At 40.4% G+C, this 26,971-nt stretch overlaps 1 protein-coding gene across 2 annotated transcripts; it reads right to left on the bottom strand.

The window, feature by feature from the left end:
* Positions 1-9,783: 9,783 nt before the first annotated feature.
* On the bottom strand, positions 9,784-26,931 carry SPCS2 (signal peptidase complex subunit 2). Of its 2 annotated transcripts, none has more exons than XM_054699542.1 (5): positions 26,807-26,931; positions 18,711-18,806; positions 18,019-18,178; positions 15,736-15,871; positions 9,784-10,647 (listed from the first exon to the last, which is right to left on the bottom strand). In XM_054699542.1, the coding sequence occupies exons 1-5, from the start codon at positions 26,909-26,911 to the stop codon at positions 10,461-10,463; spliced, it is 684 nt and encodes a 227-aa protein (XP_054555517.1). In that variant the 5' UTR covers positions 26,912-26,931; the 3' UTR covers positions 9,784-10,460. The 2 variants fall into 2 exon arrangements, with proteins under 2 accessions (XP_054555517.1, XP_054555518.1); XM_054699543.1 differs by having other exon boundaries at positions 18,723-18,806.
* Positions 26,932-26,971: the final 40 nt, after the last annotated feature.

Below are 26,971 nucleotides of genomic sequence, written 5' to 3'. Positions count from 1 at the left end.
CTGCCGCCCGCTGCTCCCCTCAGCAGTGTCCTTCGGTCCTTCTGCCTGCTCTGCTCCCCGCTCTGGCTCTGGTGAATTCTCTCACCCTCCCGCGCTTCTGACTGTACCCAATGCTTGTATAAATAAATAAATAAATCTTTAAAAAAAAATTATATTGACATATATGCTATGTGTGTGTATTAATACCATTTGTATTTGATTATAATCCAGTGAATAAAATGAAAACCCTTGAATGCATATTGAAGTCAACAATTGAATAAATAGGGAAGGACACGCTTTCTTTTCTTTACAACGGAATTCCAAGTAATAAACGCAGGCTGTGTGCCGACGATTTTAAACTCAGTATGGTTGATGCTGATTTCCTGATTTCCTACTTGGATTCTGGAATTTTGCTACCTGCCAAGCAGAGGGTGCCCACATGTTCAGCCTGCAACAAAAACTGGGGGTGCTCTAATGGGTTCCACCTAGGCAGAAATAAGGCACACACGTCGCTGCATTTTCATTGCTGGGGGAAAGGATGCTTCATGCCATCTCTCATGACAGAGAAGACAGCCTAAGGAAGCCTACACGTGGACACCTTTCCCCCTGCATATCAGATGTGTGTCCTTATTACATTGCTTTAATACATCCTAGCAGTGAGTACAACTGTATGGTGAGTCCTGTCGGTCATTAACCTAGGGATGATCTTGGGAACCCAAAACCAAATACAATATATAGAGTTTTAAAACAATAGTATGTATTAATATATACCATTATTATATATACTCTATATTATGTATATATCTACATATCATGTGTATATTATATATGTATATACTATATATTATTAATACATGTTGTTATCAATGGACACATGTATGGAAAAAATACATGGGAATAATAAATACTATCAATAATTCCAGAATAATGGTCACCTTCTGGAGCACAGTTAAGTAGAATGTGATTTAGGATACTAAGGGATTTCAATTGTATCCGTAATTTTTTTTAAGGGTGGCAGTAGTTTCATGGTGTTCATTTTATTATTCTTTAAACCTTACCATTTGCCCAAAATATTTCATTTTTGTAAATTAGCTCATATGAAGTCTGAGGGTTCTTCAGCGGCTTCAAGCTCTCAATAGGCATACACTGTGGATCACCAAGCAAATTTCAGAAAAATATCTAAAGTCAATGACAAATCTCAATTCTTCTTTGACTGGTGTCTCAGCCTATGCCTGAGGCAGTGGGATTTAGTAGCAATCTCTACATTTGGATGGAAGCAAGAGATCTTTGCTTCAATCCTGACTTCCTACTTTCTAGCAGTGACTGGCAAATGAGTTAACTTCTGTGCATCAGGTTCCTCACCTGTAAATGGATACACTTGGCTCTATCTTCATTCATGGCTCAGCCCAAGTGAGTTTCATTTCCTACATAAGGATCTCCCAGTTTCTATGCTGAAACAGTCACTCCTTTTCAAGCCTCCATAGCACTTTGAACCAATGGCTTCTGATGAATTTTCTGAGAATGCTACTCCATTGGCTTCATCTGACAGAAAAGGAACCAAACCATTCTATCATTGTCACGCAGTATTTAATTATGGATACTATCACCAGAACTCCAAGCAACAGGCTGAGTCCAACCTGCAGAACTGACCTCAAACTTACCCAAGGGCATTGACTTAGCCAGCTGGAAAAACAAACAACAAAAACAAACATAAGCCATCATGATCTACCTTAGAAAGCCAGGTGTCATTCTCTAGTTTATGTGTTGACTTTGAAACTGGCCTGAGGCATTAATTTAAGTACAACTGGGTGTATTACCATTGCAGACTAATCACCACATAAGGAAATCAAGAGTAGTCTACCCTCCACAACCAAACCTTGGTGGTCAGGACGGTGTAATGGCAGGACAGGCCACATTGAGGTTTTCTATGATCCAGCAGACTGAGTAAAGGAGGAGTCAGAGTCCTCAGTGGTTTTGCAGGTTTTTATTGGGATTACCAGGTATACAGCAGGCAGGGGCGCTGGGGTCCTGTAGGCTGGCAGGCCTCCCAGCCCCCAGCAGGTCTTCACTCTGGGCTCTCCGGCCTTCTCTCGGCTTCTACTGGCATCCCTGCGACGCCGCCCTTAAAAGCCCAATCGAATCCCATCTACCTATGCCCACACCCTACTCCAGGTGCCTGCCATAGGGCATGCATTCAGGACCGCAGGGTTCCGTCATCTATCCTAATGGCGGGAGGGTAGAAAAGCCTGATATCTTTTATCTTACCCTACAGATGGTCATTTGTTATTTCTGCTTGTCTTGCAGGAATAGCAGGGCAGGCTTGCAACAATGCAGCAAAAATACCCCTACCTATTTTAAACAAGGGGAAAAAACTTGATTTACCTTAAGTTGATAAGTTGTTTCAGAGCATAGACCCAGGAGGGTGTTCCTTCTCCTTGTGGTGATAGCTCATCGCCTAGACCCGATATAGCTGTGGAAGATGCCTGACTTGTGGTCAAATGCATAACATTCACAGGCAAGGGTGCGCAGTCTGGTTTGGATCCAAATTCATGTTACACCATGATTTAGCAGAAAGCAATTAATCAAAGTCTACGAACTTGCATTTTCTACACATGTTCTTCAACCCTGTAAATACTACTCAAGGTCCCATCCTCAGGGAGAGTGGTTTGAGAAGCCTGCCTCCAGTCTTCAGCCAAGTGACCCTGCTTTAACAGGTTCTTTTCTCAAAAGCTGGTGGCACGTTTTTGTTTCTGTGCCATCAGCTAAGTAGTGGATCTACTAACCATGCTGGCTAGTGAACTGAGGTTGACCTGATTTTCATATCAACTTTTCTAATAGTGTAACAGGGTAGTCCCCTTTCTAACAACAGGACAGCTCTTAAGATACGGCTAGCCTTCTACAGGGTGTACATAAATTAGCCAGTCACCCCTCCCAAAGCCCCCATGTAATTATTGACCTCAAAAAGGAAATCATCTGTTACATCCACAAACAAGTTTAATTCAGGAACAAAAAAAGGAGAAACTGGCAGACAAGAGTACATTCTCAGTAAGAAAAGGAAACAGGGGGAGATGCAAGACATTATGGGTTCTGTAGTTTGCTGGTTTACCAATGCTGGTAATCTCTACCTCCCAACCTCATTTGAATAGGCCTGAATATTAATGTTCACATAACCAAGGGTAGATTAATTTTGGAGCAATCTCCATAGTCATTTGAGGACCAGATGATCTAGTGGTGGTGTTTCTTTAAACACTTGATGGTTGCTTATGACCCCTCCTGTGGTGTAAGGCACCATGTTTTCGGAGACAAAAACAAACTAATGCTGGCTTTCACACAGTCCTAGGAAAGAGTACCAGGGCCATTTATAATGTCCCTGTTTACAACTGTTGGGGTCTTCTAACAGGGGCACAGGCTGATAATATCCTTAATGTGGTCTTCTAGCCACAGGCTCCTGGAGAGCCCTAATAGAGTATTCAAGATACTGTGACATCTTACTGGGGACAGTTGTATTCAGTGACCAAATTGCCATACTAAGCTGTAGTAACCTGGATGAAATAAGAAAGACAGTCACAAATCTTTTGAATTTATTCGAGTGAATTCCAACATTCAATGAAGATGGAAGACCCATCAAATACCTTAAGTTGATAAGCTGTTTCAGAGCATAGACCCAGGAGGGTGTTCCTTTTCCTTGTGGTGATAGCTCATCACGTGGACCCAATTTAGCTGTGGAAGATGCATTTGACTCATGGTCAAATGCATAACATTCACAAACAAGGGTGCGCAGTCTGGTTTGGATCCAAATTCAAGTTGCTATCAGCACTTTGTTGAGCGGCTTTTGCAATCAAAGCTGTACCATTGTCAGACTGCTTATGGTGATGCAACAAAAACATGAGATAGATTTGTGATTTGTCTGGAGGATTGGAGTTGACTGAGTGGACTAGAAGAGTAAAACTGTAATTATACGTGCCCAAAGTGGTGAGGCACTACTGAGAACCCCGAAAGGGAGCCCAAGCTCTCAATCTACCTGGAGTGGGTGGAGGCCTTGATCCATTTGGCCTCCTTCACAGGTTGGCAAACAGATCTTCTGACTGGGGTCTTATGCTTTGTGCCCAGGCAAATGATGGTGAGTGAAATGCCATCTCTGGCATGAGGAGGGCTCCAGGCAACAACAGTGGTAATCTGAGTGGTACAGGCTCTGTTGGAAGTTTGATTCCAGTTGATCTCATCAATGTGTCACCACTGTGGGCATGGCATAAATGACGCAAACAGTTCAACTAAGAGCTATAATTCATTTCTAGTTTATGGCCCCAAAGAATGCCTTTAATCTAACCATCTGTAGTCTTCCAAGTGACACACCTAAAGACTAGAACTGAATCAGTAAACATATATCTGATCCCTAGAAATACCATCTAGCAACCAGCCAGTTTTCAATTTAGCCAGTTGTGTTCATCAACCTCACTGTAGTCAGTCTTCCAGAATGGTCACCAAACACCAGCAGCTTTTAACTTAGCTGGACCATCAGTGAAGCAGGCCCAGGCTTTTGACTGGGACAATCTCTGTGACTCAATGGCCTCACTGAGCCAGTGGTTTTGCTCCAGGTGTCTGGAGCATCCTTCCTCCATGGGAGGAGCTGTTACTTTTTCATATGAAACTAAGAGGATCAGGCAGGTGCATCCCCAGAACACACAACTTTCATTTGATGGAAAATTGCTGGGCTTTTTTGCTAATTGTTGAATTAACAGGCCCAAAACTGGAATTATGAGGTTTTCACTAGTCAGATGTTCAGTTTCAGCAGTAACTCTTCAGTAACCAAGTAGCTGTCTATATATTTTTTTAAGATTTATTTATGCACACAAGAACTGGAGTACAGGCCAGAGGTGCGGGACGTGAAAGGATTCACCAGAGACAGAGTGGGGAGCAGAACAGGCAGACTGACTGAAATACACTGCTGAAGGGAGCAGTGGGTGAGACAGGAGCGGTCTATTGCATCCCTGGCTGGCCGGGGATCGAATTCATGCTGCAGAGGCTGCAGATAGCGTCACAGTGCCACGCTTAACCCCTTGCGCCACTGGGGAGGCCCTATATTTTTGAAAGGGTGCTTGGTGCCTGCACAGGGCATGTGGCACTGGGAAATGGCCTGAGTATGCCAGCAGGCACCAAGTTTTCAACTGAAAACTGAAAAGCTGTGAATTTTATTTCTCTCCTCTTAGGAGTCTATTATTTTTGTTAGACTACCTGAGAGCAGAGCAGACAGGGATTACTTCTGAATATGCAGTAGTCCCTAAATGGGAGAAGCATGCTCAGTTCCACTAACAAATAATTTGGATCAATAACATTGATGTGAAAACCTTAAAAAGTAATAATCCAATCAGTCCTATAAGGGTTCTCTAAGTAATGAAAGGGGACTTCAGAGGGTGGGAGAGGCTAGCCGGTGGGGGTCAGCTGGGTCAGTGGGAAGGCTTCTCTCGACTCCTGCTCCAGGGTGAGGTCTGACTCTGCCTTTGTGTACCACCTGGCTTCGACAAGCACCTAGTGCTGAGACTGCCGTTTTGATTGGGTTTTCTTCACTTCCTGCATACCACCATAGATCTGCCCCTCAGGACTTAATTATCCCAGCACCCAGGGCTCCCCGTCCCCACTGGACCAAATAAGATGGTGACTTAGATCCTTACATACAATAGAGCTGTAAAAGGGGCATCTCTCCCGTCCTCAAAGATTCCCCAGTACACAAAAATATTTTCCTCAGAGACAGAAGGATTAGAGGAGTCAGAGTGAGAGGTGTGTGTGTGTATGTGTGCGTGTGTTTTGGTCTAGTAAGCAAGGTCATATGTTTACTTTTGTTGTAAGTGACTATCTGCCTGGACTCAACTTATTCCTACTGTCTTGGAGTCATTAAATCTCTATATCCATATTGCTGACATTTATTTCACCTTTGGGGAGCCCTTTATTCACCAGTCATGTTTCCTTTAGCTGGGGCCACAAAACATCAAAACATCCTCTCTCCTCCTGACAAAGGAGAGTGAGCAACTATGTAGGTGCCATATTGGCTGTGTTTCAGTCCTACCTTCTGCTCCTTGTCTTGACATATTAACAGGTAAGAGGAGGAACTGTGGTCCCCACTCTCACTCAGCAGCAACTGCAACCAGACCCCAGGGGATCTACTCCTAACCCTTTACCTGGCCCACATCCTTCTCTTTTAGAAAGGCACATCTGTCAGAATCCCATCCTTGTCACCAAATTGTCAAAGTAGTTTACGAAGGGCCTAGAACTTCATCCTGCCTGCAAATAATTTAGCCTACTATTCTCTCATAGATATTGCTGAAAGACACAAGACTCCTGTATTGAAGAGCTTTATTACTCACAGAACAAGCAACAGGAGCATGTTTGTGCCAGTTCCCCCCACCCCACGGAAAAGTAACAACAAAAGCCCTAGATAGATACCTACACATGTAGTGGGTTGTATCTAAGAAAAAGAACTCTGAACTTGGTGGAGGGGGGTGGGGGGAGGGGGTGGGGGGAAGGAATTCAACACTTTCATAGTGAACAGCAGGCAAATCTATTCCTAGAGAAGCGACATTACCTCTTCTTGCAAGGTCAGTCAACAGATCACTGAGACAGGGCCCTGAAGAGTGGTCAGGCTTTTGTGTTTATACAAAGCAAGAACATGCAGGGATGCTCAGGGCTCATGGCAGATTGCCTCTCCCAGCAATCTGTCATTCTGCAGTGGATCACTTTTGACAGGTTTATAAACCAAATGCCCAGCACTGTAAGTCTGAATATGACTTTTTCACAGGGAAATCTCTCCCAAGGGAAAAATTCCCTGACAGCAGCCAAAACGCACTGCAAAAAATTCAGAGACCTCTACTGTTGTCTCTGACTGGATCTGCGGTTGGCATGACAATCCTGCAGAAGTTGCCATTCTTCCTGAACACGCATCACACAAACTAAGTCCCTCATCTCTCAACTAATCCAGTCAAAGTTTTAATAATTCCCTAGGTTTCTGCCCAAAGTAGTAAGGAATTTCCCTTCTTTTATGCTCACGCAGCCATGTATCTCTGTAACTGCCATCTGAAAGGTGCAACAATGCTGCCCACCCCAGATGACTATTAGGCCAGTGGTTACAATGGGGCGGACCCGAGGCTGCCTGTCAGGTCAGGGAAGTCCTCCTGCCCAGGGAAGCGTGGGCAAGTATTTGAACCTACTTCCCATTACTCAGAGCCTCCAACTCCCTTTCCAATTCCTCTTCTCCACAAGCAATATGTACTGAGAACATAATATTCTAAGGGTATCACACCAGATTGTCAAAAAGAACCATGGTACACAAAAGGTTAAGAATCTTTGTTGATGATTCTTATAAGAGATAGTGGATGAAATCAGTCATCTGAGCCCATATGCTTTCAGGTTGGGTTTTTAAAAATATTCTATTTAAGGACCTCCCCGGTGGCACAGCAGGTTGAGCACAACGCTGTGAAGCTGTCCGCAGCCTCTGCAGCGTGGGTTCGATCCCAGCCGGCAGGAAGATTCCCACATGGCGCAGCAGACCTCTCCTGTCTCGCCTGCTGCTCCCCTCAGCAGTGTGTTTCAGTCAGTCTGCCTGTTCTGTTCCCCGCTCTGTCTCTGGTGAATCTGCTTACCCTCCTGCACATCTGGCCTGTACCCTGGTTCTTGTATGCATGAATAAATCTTTAAAAAAAAAAAAAAAAAGAATATTCTATTTAAGGACATAGGAAAGCATGCAGTCTACAAAAATATGTCAGTGCAATACTTGCAGTTTTCCCAGAGATTTGCATCAGGGACACAAGGCTTGAAGCAGGGATGGGGGGAAGGGGGGGGAGGCAAGCCAGGAATGGATGTAAGGTATGGAGAGTTGGTGAAAAGAGCTCTAAAACTGAGGGTTAACTTGGACTCAGGAGTAAGTTGGGCCCAGTAACTTGGAACCAACTTGTGTGTATTCAAAGAAACTTAGTATTTTCTTTCATTTCCTAATGTTTTGAAGCAAAGATTGTTTCTGGAAATATATAGCAGCATCAGACATCAAATCCACATTAGCAGTTGAAATATACCAATAATGAAAACATTAGCTATCTTTCCCTACTCTCATCAGTGGTCTTATTTTGGAAGACCTATGTCCATTCTTGGCAGATGTGAGGAGAGCTAGGAGGTTCACATGATGGATGTCAGGGCTTCCTGGGGGGAGGGTAAGAGCAGCCCAGCAGCATTCCTAAAGGCCTTGTGCCCACCTGGTTGGCCCACCTGGTTGTGCCCACCTGGTTTCAACAGGTGTTGAAAGCAGAACAGGGGCACTCTGCAGCCTCACCAACTGCACTCATGCTGAGGCTTAAGCCTGTTCAAGTGATAGGAAACTATCCTAAGATACCACATGTGCAAGAAGGAGTGAAGTGGGGAGAGATTAAGTACAACCCAGGACTGGCTTGCTAATCCACTGCTATTGCAAATCTATTCTTTCTTAACCTGTTTCTGGAGACATGGAAAACCTTCAGAGCACCATGAGGCCTAAGAAATCTCACACTGGGATTATAGGCAGATGCAAGGGATTACAACACTCGGCTTTCATCATTAAAAGGAATGTTTTCCAAGAATGCATTTGCATGTGGGGTTAAGGGACCTTTATAATCTCAAAAGGACACATTATCTAAAACCTCTGTGACATATTCAGACATTTAGTCCTACAGAAGATATGGGATTTGTCTAAGGTCACAAATTAAGAATAAACCTGGAAACAACCCAGGTCTCTTATGTCCCATTTGAAGAACTATTTCCCCCCATCTCCCTCAAACCGTCTCCTCTCCTGGAATAATGAAAAACCGGTAACATTTATGTCAATAGGGAAATAGTTACATCAAAAACAATACTGTGGAATATTAAGCACCTATCAAAAAAACAAGTTTGACCTACATGTATCAACAGGGAAAACTACCTAAGTATAAGCAAAAGAAACCCCACAAAACTATAGAACATATTTCAATGTTATTCAAAAATATGTGAACATGATTTTTGTATATGTGAAAAAAAGGAAAGTGAAGGTACTCCAAAGAGTTACTATAGAGTGGGTCATTCATTGTCTAAATCTACATTAGCTTTGGAACCCATGTCTGATAGTCCCTTCTCTTTTGTAAAAATGATTATGAGATTACACTGTCAACTACAAACTCAGGGAATGACATGACGCAGACAAGGTTTATAGGAATAAAGAGTATAGAATCCAAAGCTTCAGCTTTTCCAGTGATGTACCACAATCTCCCACTGTGTGGCACTAGATGGATAACATTCCTTAGTCAAAGAAGAAAATGAAGTAAGCATGATTTCTTACAAGCTGAATGATTTTAGGTATTATACTTGGCTGGACCTGTACATTTGTAAAGATTAAAGGGACAATATACTTATAGGTCACAGTATCTGGACAAGTGCCCAATTCTTTTCTGACCCCAGAGGGGAAATACTGGAAACAATGATGCCCACAACTGTGGAGCCAGACTATCCAGGTTTAGTTGAGTGACAAATTACTCAAAGTGTGTTCCTCAGTTCCCTCATCTATAAAATGGGGCTAATACCACTTCTTAGGATCATATTAGTGAATTAATACACATGAAGTACTTGGGACACTACTTGGCACAAAGTAAGTGCTGAGTGTCACTAACGTTATCACTGGAAGCTAGCAGTTCCTCACCAACAGGTTCTCGGGGGCCTCTCAGCAGCAAAAGAGCCTAGAAACAGAAGGAACTTTTAGTATTAAGAATTAAAACTTGCCGTTCCATTCTCCCATCAAGACTAAGACTCCATTTGTTCACATCCTCTTTTCTTTTATTGAAAAAAATTTTATAAAATGGCAGTTAATAAAGGACACAAACAAATCAACAGGGATATACAAGTGGAAACACAGACAGTATAAAACTAAAATTGCCACTGGCTTCTTTAATTGGTTAAGAGAACAAAATGTAACAGGCAGGTTTGTTTAAAACAAATTAAAAAGCTGGGTTTCCCCCCAATTCATTCCAAATTAGGTATATACACACCCACAAAACTGGTGTGTGAAGGAACAATGGCATACACAAGAAGCTGCATCTGAATTAAGGGGAACAGCTACTGAAAAAGGAATTAACACAATTAAGAAACAGGTTAATAATTTTAAAAACAGAATCTTCAAATGTCGCATGGCACAAAGCTATACTCTAAGTACTGCTAGTTATGAAGAAGTCTGCATGGCTTTTAGCAAAAATGCTTTCTAAAAAAGCAAATAAAAACAATGCAATCAGCAGACCTGGGAGGCTACAGCTAGCTATCAGAGCTAAAATTTCTCATATCTCAGCTAGAAAACCCTATTTATTCATAATGAACTAAAATCTCAGGACAAGATGGGTATTTTTAACATTTTCTACTTTATCCATTTTAAGTTTTCTGTTTCTTCCCCTCTCACCCCATAATTCAGCATGATCCAGCAGAAAGATGGCTGCTTTTAGAACTGCCTATTTTATTTTTCTTTCTGTGGCGAGACTGTCATGGAGCCTGGATATTTCAGGCTCATATTCATCCATGACCAGTGTCCCGCTGTGGTCAAAAAACTTAGCAATGGACTTGGTGAACTCGGCTTCCCGCTGCTGCTTTGTTCTCCCACTGATGAAGGTCAGCTTCAGAGTGTATTTGTCATCGAACCTAAGCAAAGATAATAAATCAAATACCAAACACAGGGATTCAACCAGTAACAAGAAAGTGCCAAATGTTTCTGAAGAACAAGGTTGAGCTACTGGTGGTGAAGGGAACACACAGATCTACCATTTTAAAAAAACAAAACAAAACAAACCAGGAAAATGTCTTCTTGATGCGGGTTCTGATTCACAAGTGTTGCCACATCTCATTTAATTACTATGTGCTTTCTTTTCCTTGTCACAGAGTGTAATGCTATAGACCATCTTCTCTAACCTTGAACTTCAAACTTACTGCACTAGTAGACACCTCTCTCCAATCTTACCTAGCTCCCTTTTGTTAGTACTATACTTGGGCATAAACTCTGGAAAAGCCTTCCCAAACACTCCCAAATTGTGTCATAAGTTGCTCCTCTGTCTACCACATCACCAACAATCAGTGGTCAACTCTTAATATCAAGTACCCATCATGTGTCAGGTCTAATGATAGGCTATCATTTTCCCATGAAATTATCTTTTGAAATGTTTACGTATTTGTATTCTTCACTAGACCAGGTGATTCTTAAGGTTAAGGATTTTGTCTTATTAGTTTTCTATCCTTAGTCTGGCACTTAGTAGGCAATCAAATTTATATGAACAAGTGAAAAATCTTGTTTTCACAGGTGTTCCCCCATTTGAAGTTGTCCAGTCATTGTACTATTTAATCAATCTAGCTCCAGGTTCTACCATGATCCCAGGAAGGGAGGTCAAGTAACTGCATGAACTCTAGAGATTCTCTGGCTGCACCTTAAGATAGCTTGAAAGTCTTTTCTATCTCTACCCATTCAAGAGGATTTATAATATCAACCTCTGGGAGGCTGACATTGGCTCCCCCCACACACACCTGTTTCTGACTCCATATAACTGGGGCACTATTCAATGGACTATCAGACTGTTACTACCCTTAAAGAAAGCAGATCCTTGGGCTGCTTCTTCATATGTAAAATGGGAAAGTTACTGCTTACTTTTCAGGATCATTGTCGTAAGACAGTACCTATTATTAATTGGTGCTCAAAAAAAATCACCTCAATAAACTGTTGTCTAGTCAAGTTACTCCAAACATGGATAGCTAGGAGTGAAGGCCCTTGAATTATTTTCAACACTCCAAATTTTTTTCTCAAGTTCTGACCAACTGCTGCTAACTAATACCAAAATAATTTTTGGACTTCTGAGCCCAGTTCCACGGCTGTGATGGCAAGACATGCGCTCATGTTATTAAACAAATATTTACTCAGCACTAACCATATATGTTAGGCCGTTTTAGATGCTAAGGATACACAGCAGTTAAGACAATAGACAAATCCCTGACTTTTGGAACTTTTACATTAGTGTTATGAGGGAACCAATAACAAAAGTAAAAATACGATGTTCTTTTAAATATGGTAGGCAGGAAAGGCTTTTCCAAGCACATGTTTGAAGTCAGGGAACAAGCTATTTGGGAAAAATATTATTCCAGGCAGAGGAAACAGAAAATGCAAAGACCCTGAGACAAGAATATGCTAAGAGAATTGAGTGTGGGAAATCTAAGAGATGAGGAGTGTGCATGTGAAGGTTGTGGGGTGCAAAGAGTAGATAGGTATGGACTTCTAAGCCATCCTCAGGATTTTAGGTTTTTTTCTCTGAGTGAAAGAAAGGGTTCTGAGTAGAGGACTGAGAAGATGTATCTCAAATGGATCACTCTAACTACTATGCTGGGAATAGACTACAGGCACAGAGTTAGCTAAGGAGGTCCATTAGGGCTTTATTACAGTAACTTAAGTAAGAGATGATGGCAGCAATGGAGATAAGTGGTCAGAGTATATTAGAGATGGGGATAATACAGAATCACAAAGAAGTAGACTTTAAAGTCAGAGGAAATTTAGAAAATTATGGTATCCAGTTAAAAAGTATTAACAAAGAGTGATTCCCTGTGTTAAATGCTGCTGACAGGGCAACAGTGATGAGTAAAGAAACATGAACATAATAGCAGACCCAGGAGCTGATGGGAGAAAGGGAAAAGGGAAATGGGAGGACTATAAGAATAAAGGAAAAGGAAACATTCGGGGGTAGGGGGGTGGGAGAAATCAGAGCACATTTGTGTACCACGGAATGATCCAGCAAAGAGGAAAACATTAAGTGAGAAGGAATGGACTCTAGAGGTTAAACGGAGAAGTGACCTTAGACAGGCCTCTGTAGGGAAGGAAGACTATAATGAGCACACCAAAGTGGGTAGGAACAGGTGACTTCTCATTACTTCTATCTTCTCAGCAACAAAAGAAGCTGAAAGTAAAGCTAAGGACAGGTGGGGGAGGGGACAGCAGGCTTGTGGGTAGAGCAGAAAGTCCGAGATTTTCTCTAAGGGCAGTGAATGAGTAACTGAACTACAGAAACATCATGGAAACTATGCTGGGTAAAAAGGAAGTGAGATGACGAAGGGACAGAGGGTAGTAAAAAGATGGTAGGTAAAAAGTAAAAAGATGCAAAGGATAGCAGATACCACTGGGGCTAAAGAACTACTGGGCCAAGAGAAATGGGAGAAACTAGAAAAACGGGAAGCCCTGGTTAGGCAGTGGGATACTAAAAACTGAAATTATTGAAAATAGTTACCAGTAATAGCAAGGTCTAGGGTATGTCCAAGGAAATAAGTGTTTAAGACATGATAGAAAACAAAAACAATCAGAGGAAAGGAAGAAGGAAAAGCGAGAGATCAAAGTATTAGAATAAACATCAACTTGGGAATTACAAATCACCAAGACTTTTGAAACGAGCTATGCCAGAGAGTGCCACTGAGCAGGAGCTATCTTCCAGGAAAGAGAAGAGGGCTGTATTTGACTGCAATGAGAAGGAAGAGAGGTGGCATACTTCTCTACAGGCACACACACTATGGCAGCTGGAAAAAATCAACAGGAAATGTAGAAAATCAGAAACCTCAAGCATTGCTGGTGGGATTATAAATGGTGCAGCTGTTTTGGAAAACAGTCAAGCAATTCCTCATATAATCAAAAAGAGTTAGCATGACCCAGCAATTCCTCTCCCAGGTACATTACCTGAGAAATGAGAACATATGTCCACACAAAAAAGTATACAAGAATGTTTATAACAGCACTATTCGTAACTGCCAAAAGGTAGAAATAACTGAAATGTCCAACTGATAAATGGATAAACAAAATGTGAGAGATCCCTACAATGGAATACTGGCTGGCATAAAAGGGAATGAAATATGGATACATGCCACACCATCAATGAACCTTGAAAATATTAAGTGACAGTAGTCAGTTCAAAAGATCACCTATTACATGATTCCATTCATAAGAAGTATTTCACTCAAATGAAATCTAAAGAGACACAAAGTAGATTAATGGTCATTTAATGTTAGAGGAAATGGGGGGATAGGGTTTAAGGTTTCTTTTTGAGGCAGTGAAATTGTTGACTGTGGTGATGGTTGCAAATACATGTGAATACACTCGAAACCATTGAACTGCACACTTTAGGCAAACTATATGGCGTGTGAACTGTATCTCAATAAAGTGGTTAAAAACATTCAAGTCAGAATGAAAATAATGAATCAACATGCTGCTAGGTTCTAGAATTTGGTAACCGTGCTTTAGTGCTGTGGCAGAATACAGAGCTATGATGGCCAAGGTCAATGGGTAGCCAGGAGCCCTGCCAGGAGGTAAGAACTCAGCTGCAAAAGCAGAATAAAGGTCTGCTCTTCTTCACAGGGATCTCCACAAGTTAGTAATGAGAGAGGCTGTTTGGTGTTGATGCTATATTTACCTTCACATATGAATCATTATGTATATTTTATTTTATGTATTTTTACATCATTTTTCGTTTTTGTACAATGTATGCATTTTCATCTGAATCATTACATTTATTTTTTTTTATTATTTTTTTTTTTAGAGGCATGTTTTTCTTTATTTATTTGTTTGCTTGTTTGTTTTGTTTATACATGCACTGGGTACAGTCAGAAGCGCGGGAGGGTGAGAGAATTCACCAGAGCCAGAGCAAGGGGCAGAGCAGGCAGAAGGACCGAGGTACACTGCTGAGGGGAGCAGCGGGCGGCAGGAGAGGTCTGCGCGCCATGTGGGACCCTCCTCCGGTGGCCGGGGAGCAGCCGGGGATTGAACCGGCACCGCAGAGGCCGCGGGCAGCTTCGCAACCCAGCGCTCAACCGCTGTGCCACCGGGGAGGCCCTGAATCATTACATTTAAAAGCCTCCTCTGTGCTGGGAATGACTACATGTCTTTTCAGGATAGTGACTAAAAGCACGAGTTCTGGGTTCAGGCTTAAGTTGGAATTACTGCTCAAATTCACCTGTGGGCTTAAAATTCAGTAAGCCCTTCAAACCTATGTTCTTATCTAAAAAAAATGGGTTGTTTTAAACGAGGTCATGTATTTGGCAATTAGCAGAATGTGGCAAAAGTTTCAAAGGTATTCACTCTTTTTACAACTGGCAGCTCATTTTTCCAACAACTCTAGGACTCACTTTTCACTCTATTAAAGCTCAAATAGTTTACATGACACACCAAAAGTCAACTGCAGCCAGAGGCGAGCTGGAATTTGAATTGAATTCTGGATATCTACAAGGACCTGGGGTATTAGTTTGCATAAACTGGTCATAAACAGACTCAACTGTGCTGCTCTGGGCTGCCCAGTGCACTCCTCCAGGGGATCCTGACTGCATAGAGTACACTCAAGGTCACAGAAAACAGAAGCTAATGGGGTTCTTCAAAGAAAACTGACTTCACATCTTTGCCCTTGACAGTTCTGCACTCTAACTGGCTCAGTTAATTGGCGGCAAGGAAAAAGAAAACCAGTCTTCATTCTTCCACCAAAGAACATCATCACACAATTTATCCTGAGAGTGCCTCTGTGATAAAGCAGTACCTCAGGAGTCAGTGCTAGGAAAAATGACCATATTTAGGTTATTCACACACTTTTCTTCATTTTACATCACTGTAAAATGCAGTGTTCCTACTGCGTAGACTAGGAACACAATAGTCAGTTGCCGATAACGACTCAACACCCAGGGAAAAATCCAACACCAAGATTTAAGCATCTGTGAGGAGAGTCATACCTTTTGAGACTGGAGGACAGCTGCCAAATATCATCAGGATCCATCCCTGTAGGATCTTTCCTGTGGGCCACAAGAAAGATGCTCTTCTCCTTATATGAGGTGTAAATGGTCAGGATTCCCATCATCACAAAATAGGTTCAAATAAAGTTAAGGGGAAAACACAAACATACATACAGAAGAGGAATAACACAAATGACAAGCAAGGGCTATAATAACTTTCATAAAGGTAGCCATAGTGAAGGAGCGAGGCATTCTCTCATTAATACTTAAAAAAAAACCTCCAAAAAAGAAGAAAGGGAAAAAATGCAGGGAATAAACCAGCTCACATTTTCTGTTCAAGAACAACATATATAAGAAGATTCTCTTTTACCTAGCTTGTCAAGATTCATTTTTATTTCTCCATAAAAATCAAAACTAATAACAACAATGAACCTGTTCACATTCAACTAATTTCAAGGTAATTAAAGGAAAAGTGACTTCAAATTAGTTTGAGGACAATTACTTCATATATATATATGTATGGATTCATTATTGAAACATTTTTAATGGTAGCCATTACTATTACATATAAAAATGACATGATTATAAAAATAGCAAGATCTTATTTCATTTAAAATAAATATAACCAAATAAATGAAATTCCATTAAGGGAGTTCTCTTGTGAGATTATGTATTTGCAATAATGTTGCTGTTATTTGTCCACATCTCTTTGGAATCCCTTTGGAAACTGTCTCCAGAACCTATGGCACATTCTTTTGAATAGTCTTAATAGTAAAACTAATTGTGGGGCAATTTATCTGATTAGGGAAAGATGTGAAGGTGTCAACTCTGGGGACTGAGCTTTAGGATCAATTTGGAAAATACCATTTTTGATCAGGCCCTGCTTTATTAAAGGGTTTGCTAACTCCCTCTGAAGAAAAATTCCCAAAGTGGAATTTTTAAGAAATATTTCAGGTAGAGACAACATTAGTAAGAAAAGTAAAATGCCTACCAAAATGACTTTTTTAAACAGCTAGTACAATGCTGGCACACAGCAGTCACTCAGTAGCACCCTGTGGCTGTTAAGAATGTGGTAGATGTATATATTTTAATATGGAAAAACATACAATGCTTAAGTTAAAAAGAAAAATGCAGTATATACAGATTGACTGGGGGTGTATGAAAACTGTTACTATGAACGTGTATAACTTTTGTAATAATTATAATAACAGGTTCTTTCTATCCAGTTTTTTTGAGAATTAAGCTGGGAGGTAACAAATATGATTTTGTATTTATAAAAAGGAAAGTAGAAAGGAAACATCTGAGAGCCAATTACATACCAAACCCATTATAAATATCTCATTTACAGGACCTCCCTGGTGGCACAAGGGGTTAAGTCGCAGCACTGTGAAGCTATCCGCAGCCATTGCAGCACAAGTTCGATCCCTGGCCAGGGAGGTGACCCGCAAGGCACAGCAGACCTCTCCTGTCTCACCCGCTGCTCTTTCAGTCAATCTGCCTGTTCTGTTCCCCATTCTGTCTCTGGTGAATCCTCTCACCCCCCGCACCTCTGGTCCGTACCCTAGCTATCACATGCATAAATAAATAAACCTTAAAAAAAAATCTCATTCACAGTTCTGAGTATTACCCCTATTTACAGGGCCTCCCCTGATGGTGCAGCAGTCGACCGCTGGGCTGCGAGGCTGCCTGCAGCCTCTGCAGTGCTGGTTCATTTCCCGGCCACCGGCGAGGGTCCCACAAAAAAAAAAAAAAAAAAAAAAAAAAAAAATCCCTATTTATAAATAAGCAGCATTTAAGCAGCTATTAGTATCACAAGATCACCAAACACCTTGAACTTCAAACCTTCACTATCTCCAGAAAAGATTCTTAAGTCCACTCTTACCTCCCTCCCCCAGCCCAGGCCAATACCTCCTGTTCAGTACTTCCCAGTCCAGCCCCTCTGCTTCAAGACAACCTTTGAAGCACCTGGTCCAATGCAAAAAAACTCTGGGTTAGAAAAGAGCTGGATCTCACTATTACTGTGTTGCTATTAGCACTCACATGTGGATTAAATAATAACCTCTACATTAATAACTACATGTAATTAAAGATAAAATATCCATGTGAAATCTACACAATCAATGATAATTAATATACAAATGCACAAATACCCACACCTCATAATATTAAATTCCAACATTAGCAGGCCCCAACATCAAAGTTTGCTTTTTGGGAGCAGGGAAAAGTATCAGAAATTAAAAAAATAAACCAGTAGAAACAAACCTGAGCATAATAAAGGATATGATACAACACACAAAGCCAAAACAGGCTTAGACTCTGGAAACGGGTGCATATAATCCCAAATCAGTGCCACTATGGCAAAGAAACAGGAAATGGTACAGATGGTGAGGCGACCATCAATTAGACCAAAATTCTCCACATACTTGTATTTTTCCAGAAGTACCTAGAGAGAAGAACAAGAAATCAAGCTAAAAGGAATGTGTCCGTTCTAGTACCTGCTTTTACTCATTTCCATGCTAAAGTTATGTTAAGGACCATATAATTATCAAACAGTTCCCTCCAATCACAATTTTACTGCAAAAGCTGTTTACAACAAATCCCAGTGAAATTGTTTATCAACTTCTCATATAACTTTTTTTTAAATCCCCCAGTTTTCCCCACGATGAAGCTAACAGTTTCTTTCCTCCTTTTAAACGGACGGATGACCACTCATGGATGGTCATCCATGAATGTTCTATGTTCTAGGCAAATTAACCTCAAAAGCATGAGACTACTAGCTTTCTGGATTTAAAAAAAAAGAGACTTTGAAGAGGACAAAATACCTAACATTTTCATTTTAACACATCTCCCCCTACTTACACAGTAAGGGTTTTAGAAACTTATTTCTTGTTCAAGTCCCAACACTGAAAAGTCACAGAGGAAAAAGACCCCGCAGGAGATGGCCATAGTTAGAGACATGCTATCATACCCTTTACCTCAAGAAGTACCTTTTTGGCAGAATCGTCCAAAGAATTTTTCACAGCTGATCCATCCCATTTGTCGATTTTTACAGGCTTATCATCAATCTTCCACTGTAAAACAAATAGAAGAGTTGTGCATTAAGAGACATGTCATCTGACCGAAAGTAAAATGAACTACTTATTTCCTTAGGAATATCCTAAATTATACAAAATGTTTACAGTCTTCTCATGTTAAAAAGCTAAAAGCCAAGACATTTAAAAATGAAACTGAAGGAGACCAGATTACATTTCTGGTGGTACTCAAATGTTGCCTGTCTCCATGCTAAGAAGTCAAAATATAACAAACCCTAAACTAGAACCCTTACACAGGTTGTAGACTACAGTGTGAACTCACGCATCCCATCTCCATTTTACCCATATAGAAAAGAAATTCACTTGTTCATCCTTTCATTCTGTGACCAAGAAACTCAGAAAATATACTTCCATGAATTTTTCGACACTATCAAAGTGAGGTGAATCTCCTTTAATACAACTTTGTAGTGAGCAACTTTCATATTTTAACCACCATGTATTAACTGTAGGAAACAGTAAATCCAGTGTAATCAGTTTGAAAGAACACTTCAAATTAAAAACCAAGTGCTAAGATTAAGATCAGTTTTGTGATTCTGACAAGCCCTTTTCCAATTTCCTCATCTACACAGATTTAGAAAGATTCCCAAAGACTGTGCTCAGGGGAACTGTGTTTCACTGTTGGAGGAAAGTGATTCTCTCACACTATTGGCAGAAAAGTTCCAAATGGTACACCACCTATAGAAGACTATCTAGCAACTTGGATTCAACATCCTATGTGTATACATGAAATAATATACAAAGCTACTCTAAGTGTTCATCTCTAGTGGGTTAAACAAATTATGGTACATCTAGATGTCCTGAGAAGGAAGAGGGACACAGTTAGGTGTGAGACTTCTCAACATAAAGTCTTTTTAATTTGTAATCATGTGAATGCATTATATAGCTAAAAGTTTTCTCAAATGCAGGGATTATATGAATATAGCTTAAAGTGGAACAGGGTGCTAAAAATAACTGATAAACCTGCCTTTTACAGATCATAGTGACCAACTCTTAATTTTTTATATCAAGGGAACAAAGTCTACCTTCATAAAAATTATAAACTAGCAGGCAATCCAAACTTCACTGGGTTTTAGCACAGACTTTACTAAAGGATGGGAAAGTGACTTTCTATTTATCTTTTTGAGCATATATTTATGGGTACCGAATACAAAAAAAAAAAAAAAAAAGGGAAGAATGTAAAAAGCAAGCAAGATCAAGTTCTATTTATTTATTTAACTGTGATTCCATATATTGCTATACAAAAAAGGAAAACCTGCTCTCCAAAGTTTGCTGGGGGTGTGTGAAAAAACCCAAGAACTAAATCAGTCATACTTCAAGTGATTAAAAGTCGGTCAATCATGCCCCTCTCCCCCATTTGGCATCTCACAAGAATTTTCTTCAACAAAATTACTCATGGAAGCATGTTATAATATTGACTCCCACAGTGTGTCAGGCTACAAATCAAATTTGACACCAAATTTTTAAATGCAAATTAAATCAAGAATTAACAGATTTTCTAGCTAAATAGCTTATTTATGTTGAAATCCCATTTCGATAACAGCAAGTAAAAGAACTCGTACTGACAGAATCCCCAACAAAATCTGAGTTGTGAAATAGTCATTTTAAAAACTTGGGGCTTGGGCCTCCCTGGTGGTGCAGCGGTTGAGCGCTGGGTTGCGAAGCTGCCCAAGGCCTCTGCGGTGCCGGTTCAATCCCCGGCTGCTCCCCAGCCACCGGAGGAGGGTCCCACATGGCGCGCAGACCTCTCCTGCCGCCCGCTGCTCCCCTCAGCAGTGTACTTTGTCAGTCTACCTGTTCTGCTCCCCGCTCTGGCTCTGGTGAGTTCTCTCACCCTCCCGCGCTTCTGGCTGTGCCCAGTGCTTGCATAAAAAAAAAAAAAGTCTTAAAAAAAAAAAAAAACAAAACTTGGGGCTTATTCCCAAAAGAAAATATCATAATTGCATAGAAAGCCAGTCACCTCTCACTACCTGCAGCATCTACAAAAAAGAAACTTGCCTCTACAACTCAGGATAATTTCTTGGTAATTTTTGGAGACAAAATGTAGACATTATTGCAACACCACTGTCTAGTACCTAGAAGCCATCTGAGAGAGATGACCACTCTCCTCTAATTTGTGCTTGGATAACAGTTTCCATGTCATGTCACTGTTTAAGAGAAGTAACACCAGAGGAAAGAATACCCATTTTTATAAGGTATGAGGCACTTAAGCTCTATAGTATTTCAAAAATTTTTAAACCAAAGTAAGATTATAAAAATTAATGGTAGACTCAGAAATTGAGATTAAATCTGCATTTTAAATATACATCTCTACACTTTATAACCACACGTTTAGCAAAAGATCAGAAAGCAGTAAATTCAAAATAAAAAATATGCTCAATGTGGGGGAAAAAATGATATCTTGAAAATATGCACCGTCACTTACTTTAGGTTCCAACTCACAAAAACCGTTATCTTAGATTATAGCTTTTGGCAGCATATTTAATCTTCCATTTTCAATCTATTTTTAGTAAAAATAACCAAGAAATACTGCAAAGCAAAACATCTGCTAATAGTGGCTTATTATTGGCTTCATTGTCATTGGAGTCAAGTTGGAGGTTATAAATTACCATGTTAGTTAAATTATAAGCATGTACATTAGTGGCAACTTCTAAGAATCCAGAGGTAAGCAGACTGGCTAGTCTGCTAGATGGCAAATAGGCAGCTGGATATGTAAGCTCAGAGAAGGAAAAATAATTGTAAGTCATGAACTTATAGATGGCATTTAAGCCATGACACGGGGATCAATGTCAAGAAGAGGGCAGAGGGCTTGCCAATACTTACATGTAGGTGATGAAGACAACAAAGAGTAATAGTAACAGTACAGACAGACCAGTGAAGGAGGAAAAGCAGGGGTAAGGGATGTTCTAGAAGCTACATAAAGAAAATACTTCAAAAAAAGAAGTGATCAATGAGTCATGCTACTCAAAGATCTGATAATATGAAAAACCACTGACGATTGACAAGAGGTCAGAGCAGAGAAATGGCATAGGCTACAGGTAAAAGGAACCTAGGCAGACAGTATTTAATATCTGTGACACAACTGTGTTACATAATGAATAAATTGTTCAAAATAATAACAACTTGAAGTTTTAAAGGTTATTCCATAAAGCCGATGAAGACAAAAGAATTAAGTTTTTAAAACTGAAATATAATTCACAGGCCATAAAACTCACCATTAAAAATGTACCATTCAGTGCTGCTCAATATATTCACAAGGCTATGCACCGTCCCACTATGTAATTCCGTATTATTTTCATCACCCCAAAAAGAAACCCAGGACACAGAAGCAGTCATACCCACCCACCACCTCAACTCCCCAGCCCTGACAACTACTCCTCTACTTTGTATTTGCCTAGTCCACATTTCATTTAAATGAATTGAAACAATATGGGGTCTTTTGTGACTGGTACTCAGCAGTCTTCAAGGTTCACTCATGTTGTAACTTGTCAGTACTTTATTTCTTTTTATTGCCCAGTAATATTACATTGCAGTGCTGGTGAAGATGTGATCATGCTCCACTTCCAGGTGTAAACCCAACAGAATTGGATGGACATACATTTTTCAATTCTGTTGAGTTTACACCTAGGAGTGGAATATGTTGAGCCAAACAAATAGTATCACTATGTTTAATTTTCTGAGGAACTGACAAACTTTTTCAAAGCACTTGCATCATTTTATATTCCCACCCACGTCATGGGTTCCAGTTTATCCACATCTTCACCAACACCGGTTACTTTTTTGTTTTTTGATTGTGGCCATCCTAGAGATTATGAAGTGATACCTTATTGTGGTTTTGACATGAATTTCTCTAATAACAATAACATCTCTAATAATGATGTTGACCCGGGCACTCGTGGGGCTTCTGAGGGGGAAAAAACAAAATAAAACTAATGATGTTGTATATCTTTTCAAGTGTTTACTGATCACCTGGATATCCCCAATGAAGAAATGTCTGTTCAAATACTTTGTTCTTTTTTAAAGGTGGAATGTCTTTTTATTTTGGGGTTGTAAGATTCTTTACATAGTCTAGATATATTATCAAATATGATTTGCAAATATTTTCTTTCATTCTGTGGATTGTCTTTTCGCTTTCTTCATCATGGCTTAGCTTGTAAGACTTCTAGAGAGTATGCTTGTGCCCTGTGACCCAGTTCTGACAAAGAAGATGGACGTTTTATAATATTACTGTAATTGTGTTTAAAGAAACAAGGTAGTGCTTTTAAAATATTGTCTTGCAAACTAATACTGTTTCAGTACTTGTTAGCTTTGACTTCATCAACTTAAAAAATTTTTGTGTGCTCACTCACTGAGTGGTCTTAGGAAAGTTGCTTCATCTTTCCTTTTCCAACTATGTCCATAAAACGAGGAGACTGGAACAAATGAACCTCAAGCTTTCTTCATTATAAACAATTCAAGAGAAACCACTACTGATTAAACAGAATAGATAAAAAAATCAAACCAAAAATTAAAAACCAAACAACCAAAAAAAAAAACTTTAAAATGTCAGAAGCAGAAGGAATTTAAAAATCATCTAAGACAAGGGTTCTCATCCTGTAAGTAACTGTTAAAATGTCAAGGAAATCAATAAATAGCTATGTGTGAAAACATGCAGTTGCCTAGGTCCCACGTCCAGAGAATCTGATTCAGACTCAGGATGAAGTCCAGAAATCTGTATTTTTAACCAAAACCCCAATGGAGTCTTATGTAGAGTCTTCATATCATGTTATAAAAAGCATTTATCTTAGAAAGCTAAAGTCAGAGTAACAGCTAATTAGTAGCTACATGTATTTTGTTGCGTGCTTACTATGTACCAAACAACATATCTTAAGGTACATACTATTATTACCCAATTTACAGATGAGGAAACTGAGAAAAAGATTTATTAACTTGCCCAAGACCATATATCCAGTAATTATCTGAATCATATTTCAAAGTCAAAAAGACAGTCTGGCTCCAAGTCTAAGCTAAAAAAGCTGTGCTTTAAGATGAGGCTGGGCTTAATACCACCTATCAATTTTAGTAGCCAAAAAAAATTATGCAATTTTTCTTAATTGTTTGCTTTCATATATTTTGGCCAAAATAATGTACTACAGTGATCTAAGTAAAGTTATTCTGTAATGGAGGATGGAAGATTATACTAGCATACCTATTTCTTAGATGAGGGAACTACATAGAATTGCTTTGTTCTTAAAGTCAGTTTCATAGAAGAAATTCACATCTGTCTAGTGAAAGCCAGAAGCACATTCGCAGGTCTTCATTACATTTCTTTGTTAAATGAAACTATAGCTGCCAGAAATAAAATCTCTTCCCCAAAATGGAGTCAAATCAAATTAAAGAGATTGTAAGGTAAGTCTCTCATTCCCAGAGAAAAAGCATCCTGTCAGTAAGATCCTGTACATTCTCTTTCACAGTACCCTCAGTTTTCAGGCAATTAGAGGCACCATCCTCTAAGGCTGTTTTTGAAAATTGAGGTGGTAGATATGAATTTTTTCCTCTGGTATATTCAATGCTGCAAGTATTTATTTTGTGTTGACCACTACAGGAGCTAAGAAACTTATAAAATTACAAACTAATAGAAAAACACAAGACAGTATTCCCACATGCAATAAGCAATAAAGAATTCATGACATGATTTCCAAGGAAAAACACCTGAACAGCTCTTGACTATTTTCTTTCTACTCTGTCCCTCATTTCTTGGTTAATACAACTGTCTGATCCTACCAGTTACTCTTTTGTGAGGCCTTTTATCCATTTCTGCTACTCAAGCTGGAGTTTTCATCACATTGTCATTCTATTCTTACAGTTCTTTATAAAGATCATTTACCAATACTACACAATTTAACATTTACAACAAACCTGTAATACACATCCACACTGTTTTGTAAGAAAATTAAGTTCAGGGCCTCCCTGGTGGTGCAAGGGTTAGAACACAACCTATGAAGCTGTCTGCAGCCACTGCTCCCCGGCCAGGGAGCAACCCACATGGCACAGCAGACCTCTCCTGACTCACCCACTGCTCCCCTCAGCAGTGTATTTCAATCAATCTGCCTGTTCTGTTTCCCACTTTGTCTCTGGTGAGTCCTCACACCCCACCCCACCCCCCACACCTCTAGCCTGTACCCCAGCTCTTGTATGCATAAAAATAAAATAAATCTTTTAAAAAAAAGATTAAAAAAAAGAAATTTAAGTTCATTTAAATTATGTAACATATCCAACTCCATGTAACCAACGTGCTGCACTAGAACACAAACTTGTCTTTCTTTTTACACTAAACCCAAAAAAACAATAAGGCTCAAACTATCTGAATAATTTTCCTAAAGCCACTTTAGTCTCAAAAACCTTCAACAGCTTCCTATTCCTACTTCAAGCAATCCATGACTAACCCAAGCTGATTCTAGCTCTTGTCACTTACAGCCCTCTTAGAGAACCATCCTGTCAACTCACTACCTAAGAAACATCAGAGACCAGTTGTGTAACTTTACTGAAGGAAACTATCTCACCTGGTATGATCCTCTCCCTCTCCCCCAAAATAAGATCCCAGTTCCACTCTTAGAAACAAGGTCTTTTCCTTCACCCCCCGTATCAGTTCGATTTCAGAGATCATTCTCACATCAAACTTAGGCAAAAGTATAACTGGAATAAATCACATACTTCTCTGTTAAATATTTCAGTCCTCTATCTTCTATACTTAGCTATACTGAGTACTCTGACAGTAGGATCTGGATTTATTTCTCTGTCACACATTTATAGTAAACACTACAGGTTAGAAAGAACATTCACATATATCATCTAATTTGTTTCTCCCCCAAGCCCCAAGGGAAGCTTAGTTAACTGACTTTTCAACCTTCACAGTTTTGAAGTAGCAGAGCTACTTCAAAACCCTTGATCCCCAAAACCAAGTCTTTTCAATAACACAGTGATAATATATACTTTCCAGTATAATCGTGCCTTGTCAGAATGCCCAGGCTTCGTTTGCTGGTGATAATCCAAGTGGAGAGAAGAGCAAAAACAGTTAATGGGAAAGGATGAGCAAAGGCTATGAGGTGCTCACCAAGGGGAAAGGCAGAATTTGTGTATGAAACTTACAGATGAAGGAAGAGACATGGGGAGAAAATGCTTATTTCAAGGTCACACATTTAATGAGAGGTACTAAGGACCCAGATCTTCACCCAATCATTTCCTACAATATGCTAAGCAAAGGGCAATATGGGGAAACCCAGGCACAATTTCCTTTTTGCCCTTCTTTTAAAATAATCCTTGTTGGGGGAGAGGGGGGACACACAAAAGCTAGATGGGCGGAAGAGGCCAAGATCAGCAGCCTCTTGAATTCGATGCACTTAGTGCACTTGACTACAGAGAGAAAGAAACGGGAGGGTGAGAGAGAAGAAAATAGATAAATCTTAAAGGCTTCTTGTCAACCCAGCAGAGAAGGCCAATACTCTTAATTTCAGTATCCTGAATAGCGACAAAACGCCTAGACATTTCAGTAAGCAAACGAAACGAAGGTCCACGAGTACTTGGCATATGCAGCAGCACGCAATGGGCATAGTGCCCGAGGGCTCAGTGGCTACCGACTTTAGTGGACGGTTTCATTTCTTCAGTCTCTGGTTTTCCCAGTCGGTAAAAAGGACAACTTAAGAGTAACAGGTCCCGGCACCACAGAGGAAAAGCGATGGTCACGGTGAAATGTGGGCATAACCAATTTACCAGAAGCTATGGTGACCAACGTCAAGGACCTGGAACACCTCCGAAAAGAAAAACCTAAAGAGAGAGCATGGGCGTGAAGTGGGAGAAGGACTACAAGAGCTTGCAGCACTTCCATGCAGGCCAGACTAGGAATACTCCCCCCCGGGAGCAGCTCAAGAAAACGGGGGCGTGATGGGAAGGTGGACTCGCCGCCCCCGCAGCCCTCCGGGGCCTCTCCAGCACCGGCGCCTCACCTTATCCAACAAGCCGCCACGGCTACTGCTTGTGCCGCAGCTGGAGCCACCACCGCCACCTCCGCCACCACCAGCCCTCCCGCCCTGTGCAGCCGCGGCCGCCATCTTCTCTGCCTCTGTGTCTCCCTCCCCTCCGACTTGGCCGAAGCCGATTGGCTGAAGCTG

The sequence above is a fragment of the Talpa occidentalis genome, unplaced genomic scaffold (assembly GCF_014898055.3).
Source record: "Talpa occidentalis isolate TD23 unplaced genomic scaffold, MPIMG_talOcc4v2.1 talOcc4.3, whole genome shotgun sequence".
NCBI lineage: Eukaryota > Metazoa > Chordata > Mammalia > Eulipotyphla > Talpidae > Talpa > Talpa occidentalis.
Note: the sequence above shows the minus strand (reverse complement) of the source record. Positions and strands in the feature narration are given on the sequence as shown.

Coding starts and splice junctions, on each gene's coding strand:
- SPCS2 (XM_054699542.1), bottom strand. CDS start 26,911: ATGGCGGCCGCGGCTGCACAGGGCGGGAGGGCTGGTGGTGGCGGAGGT. Junction 15,872..18,018: donor TTTGGCTTTGTGTGTTGTAT/CATATCCTTTAT, acceptor ACTTTATTTGAA/CCTATTTTGTGATGATGGGA. Junction 10,648..15,735: donor CTGTCCTCCAGTCTCAAAAG/GTATGACTCTCC, acceptor ATCTTTGCTTAG/GTTCGATGACAAATACACTC.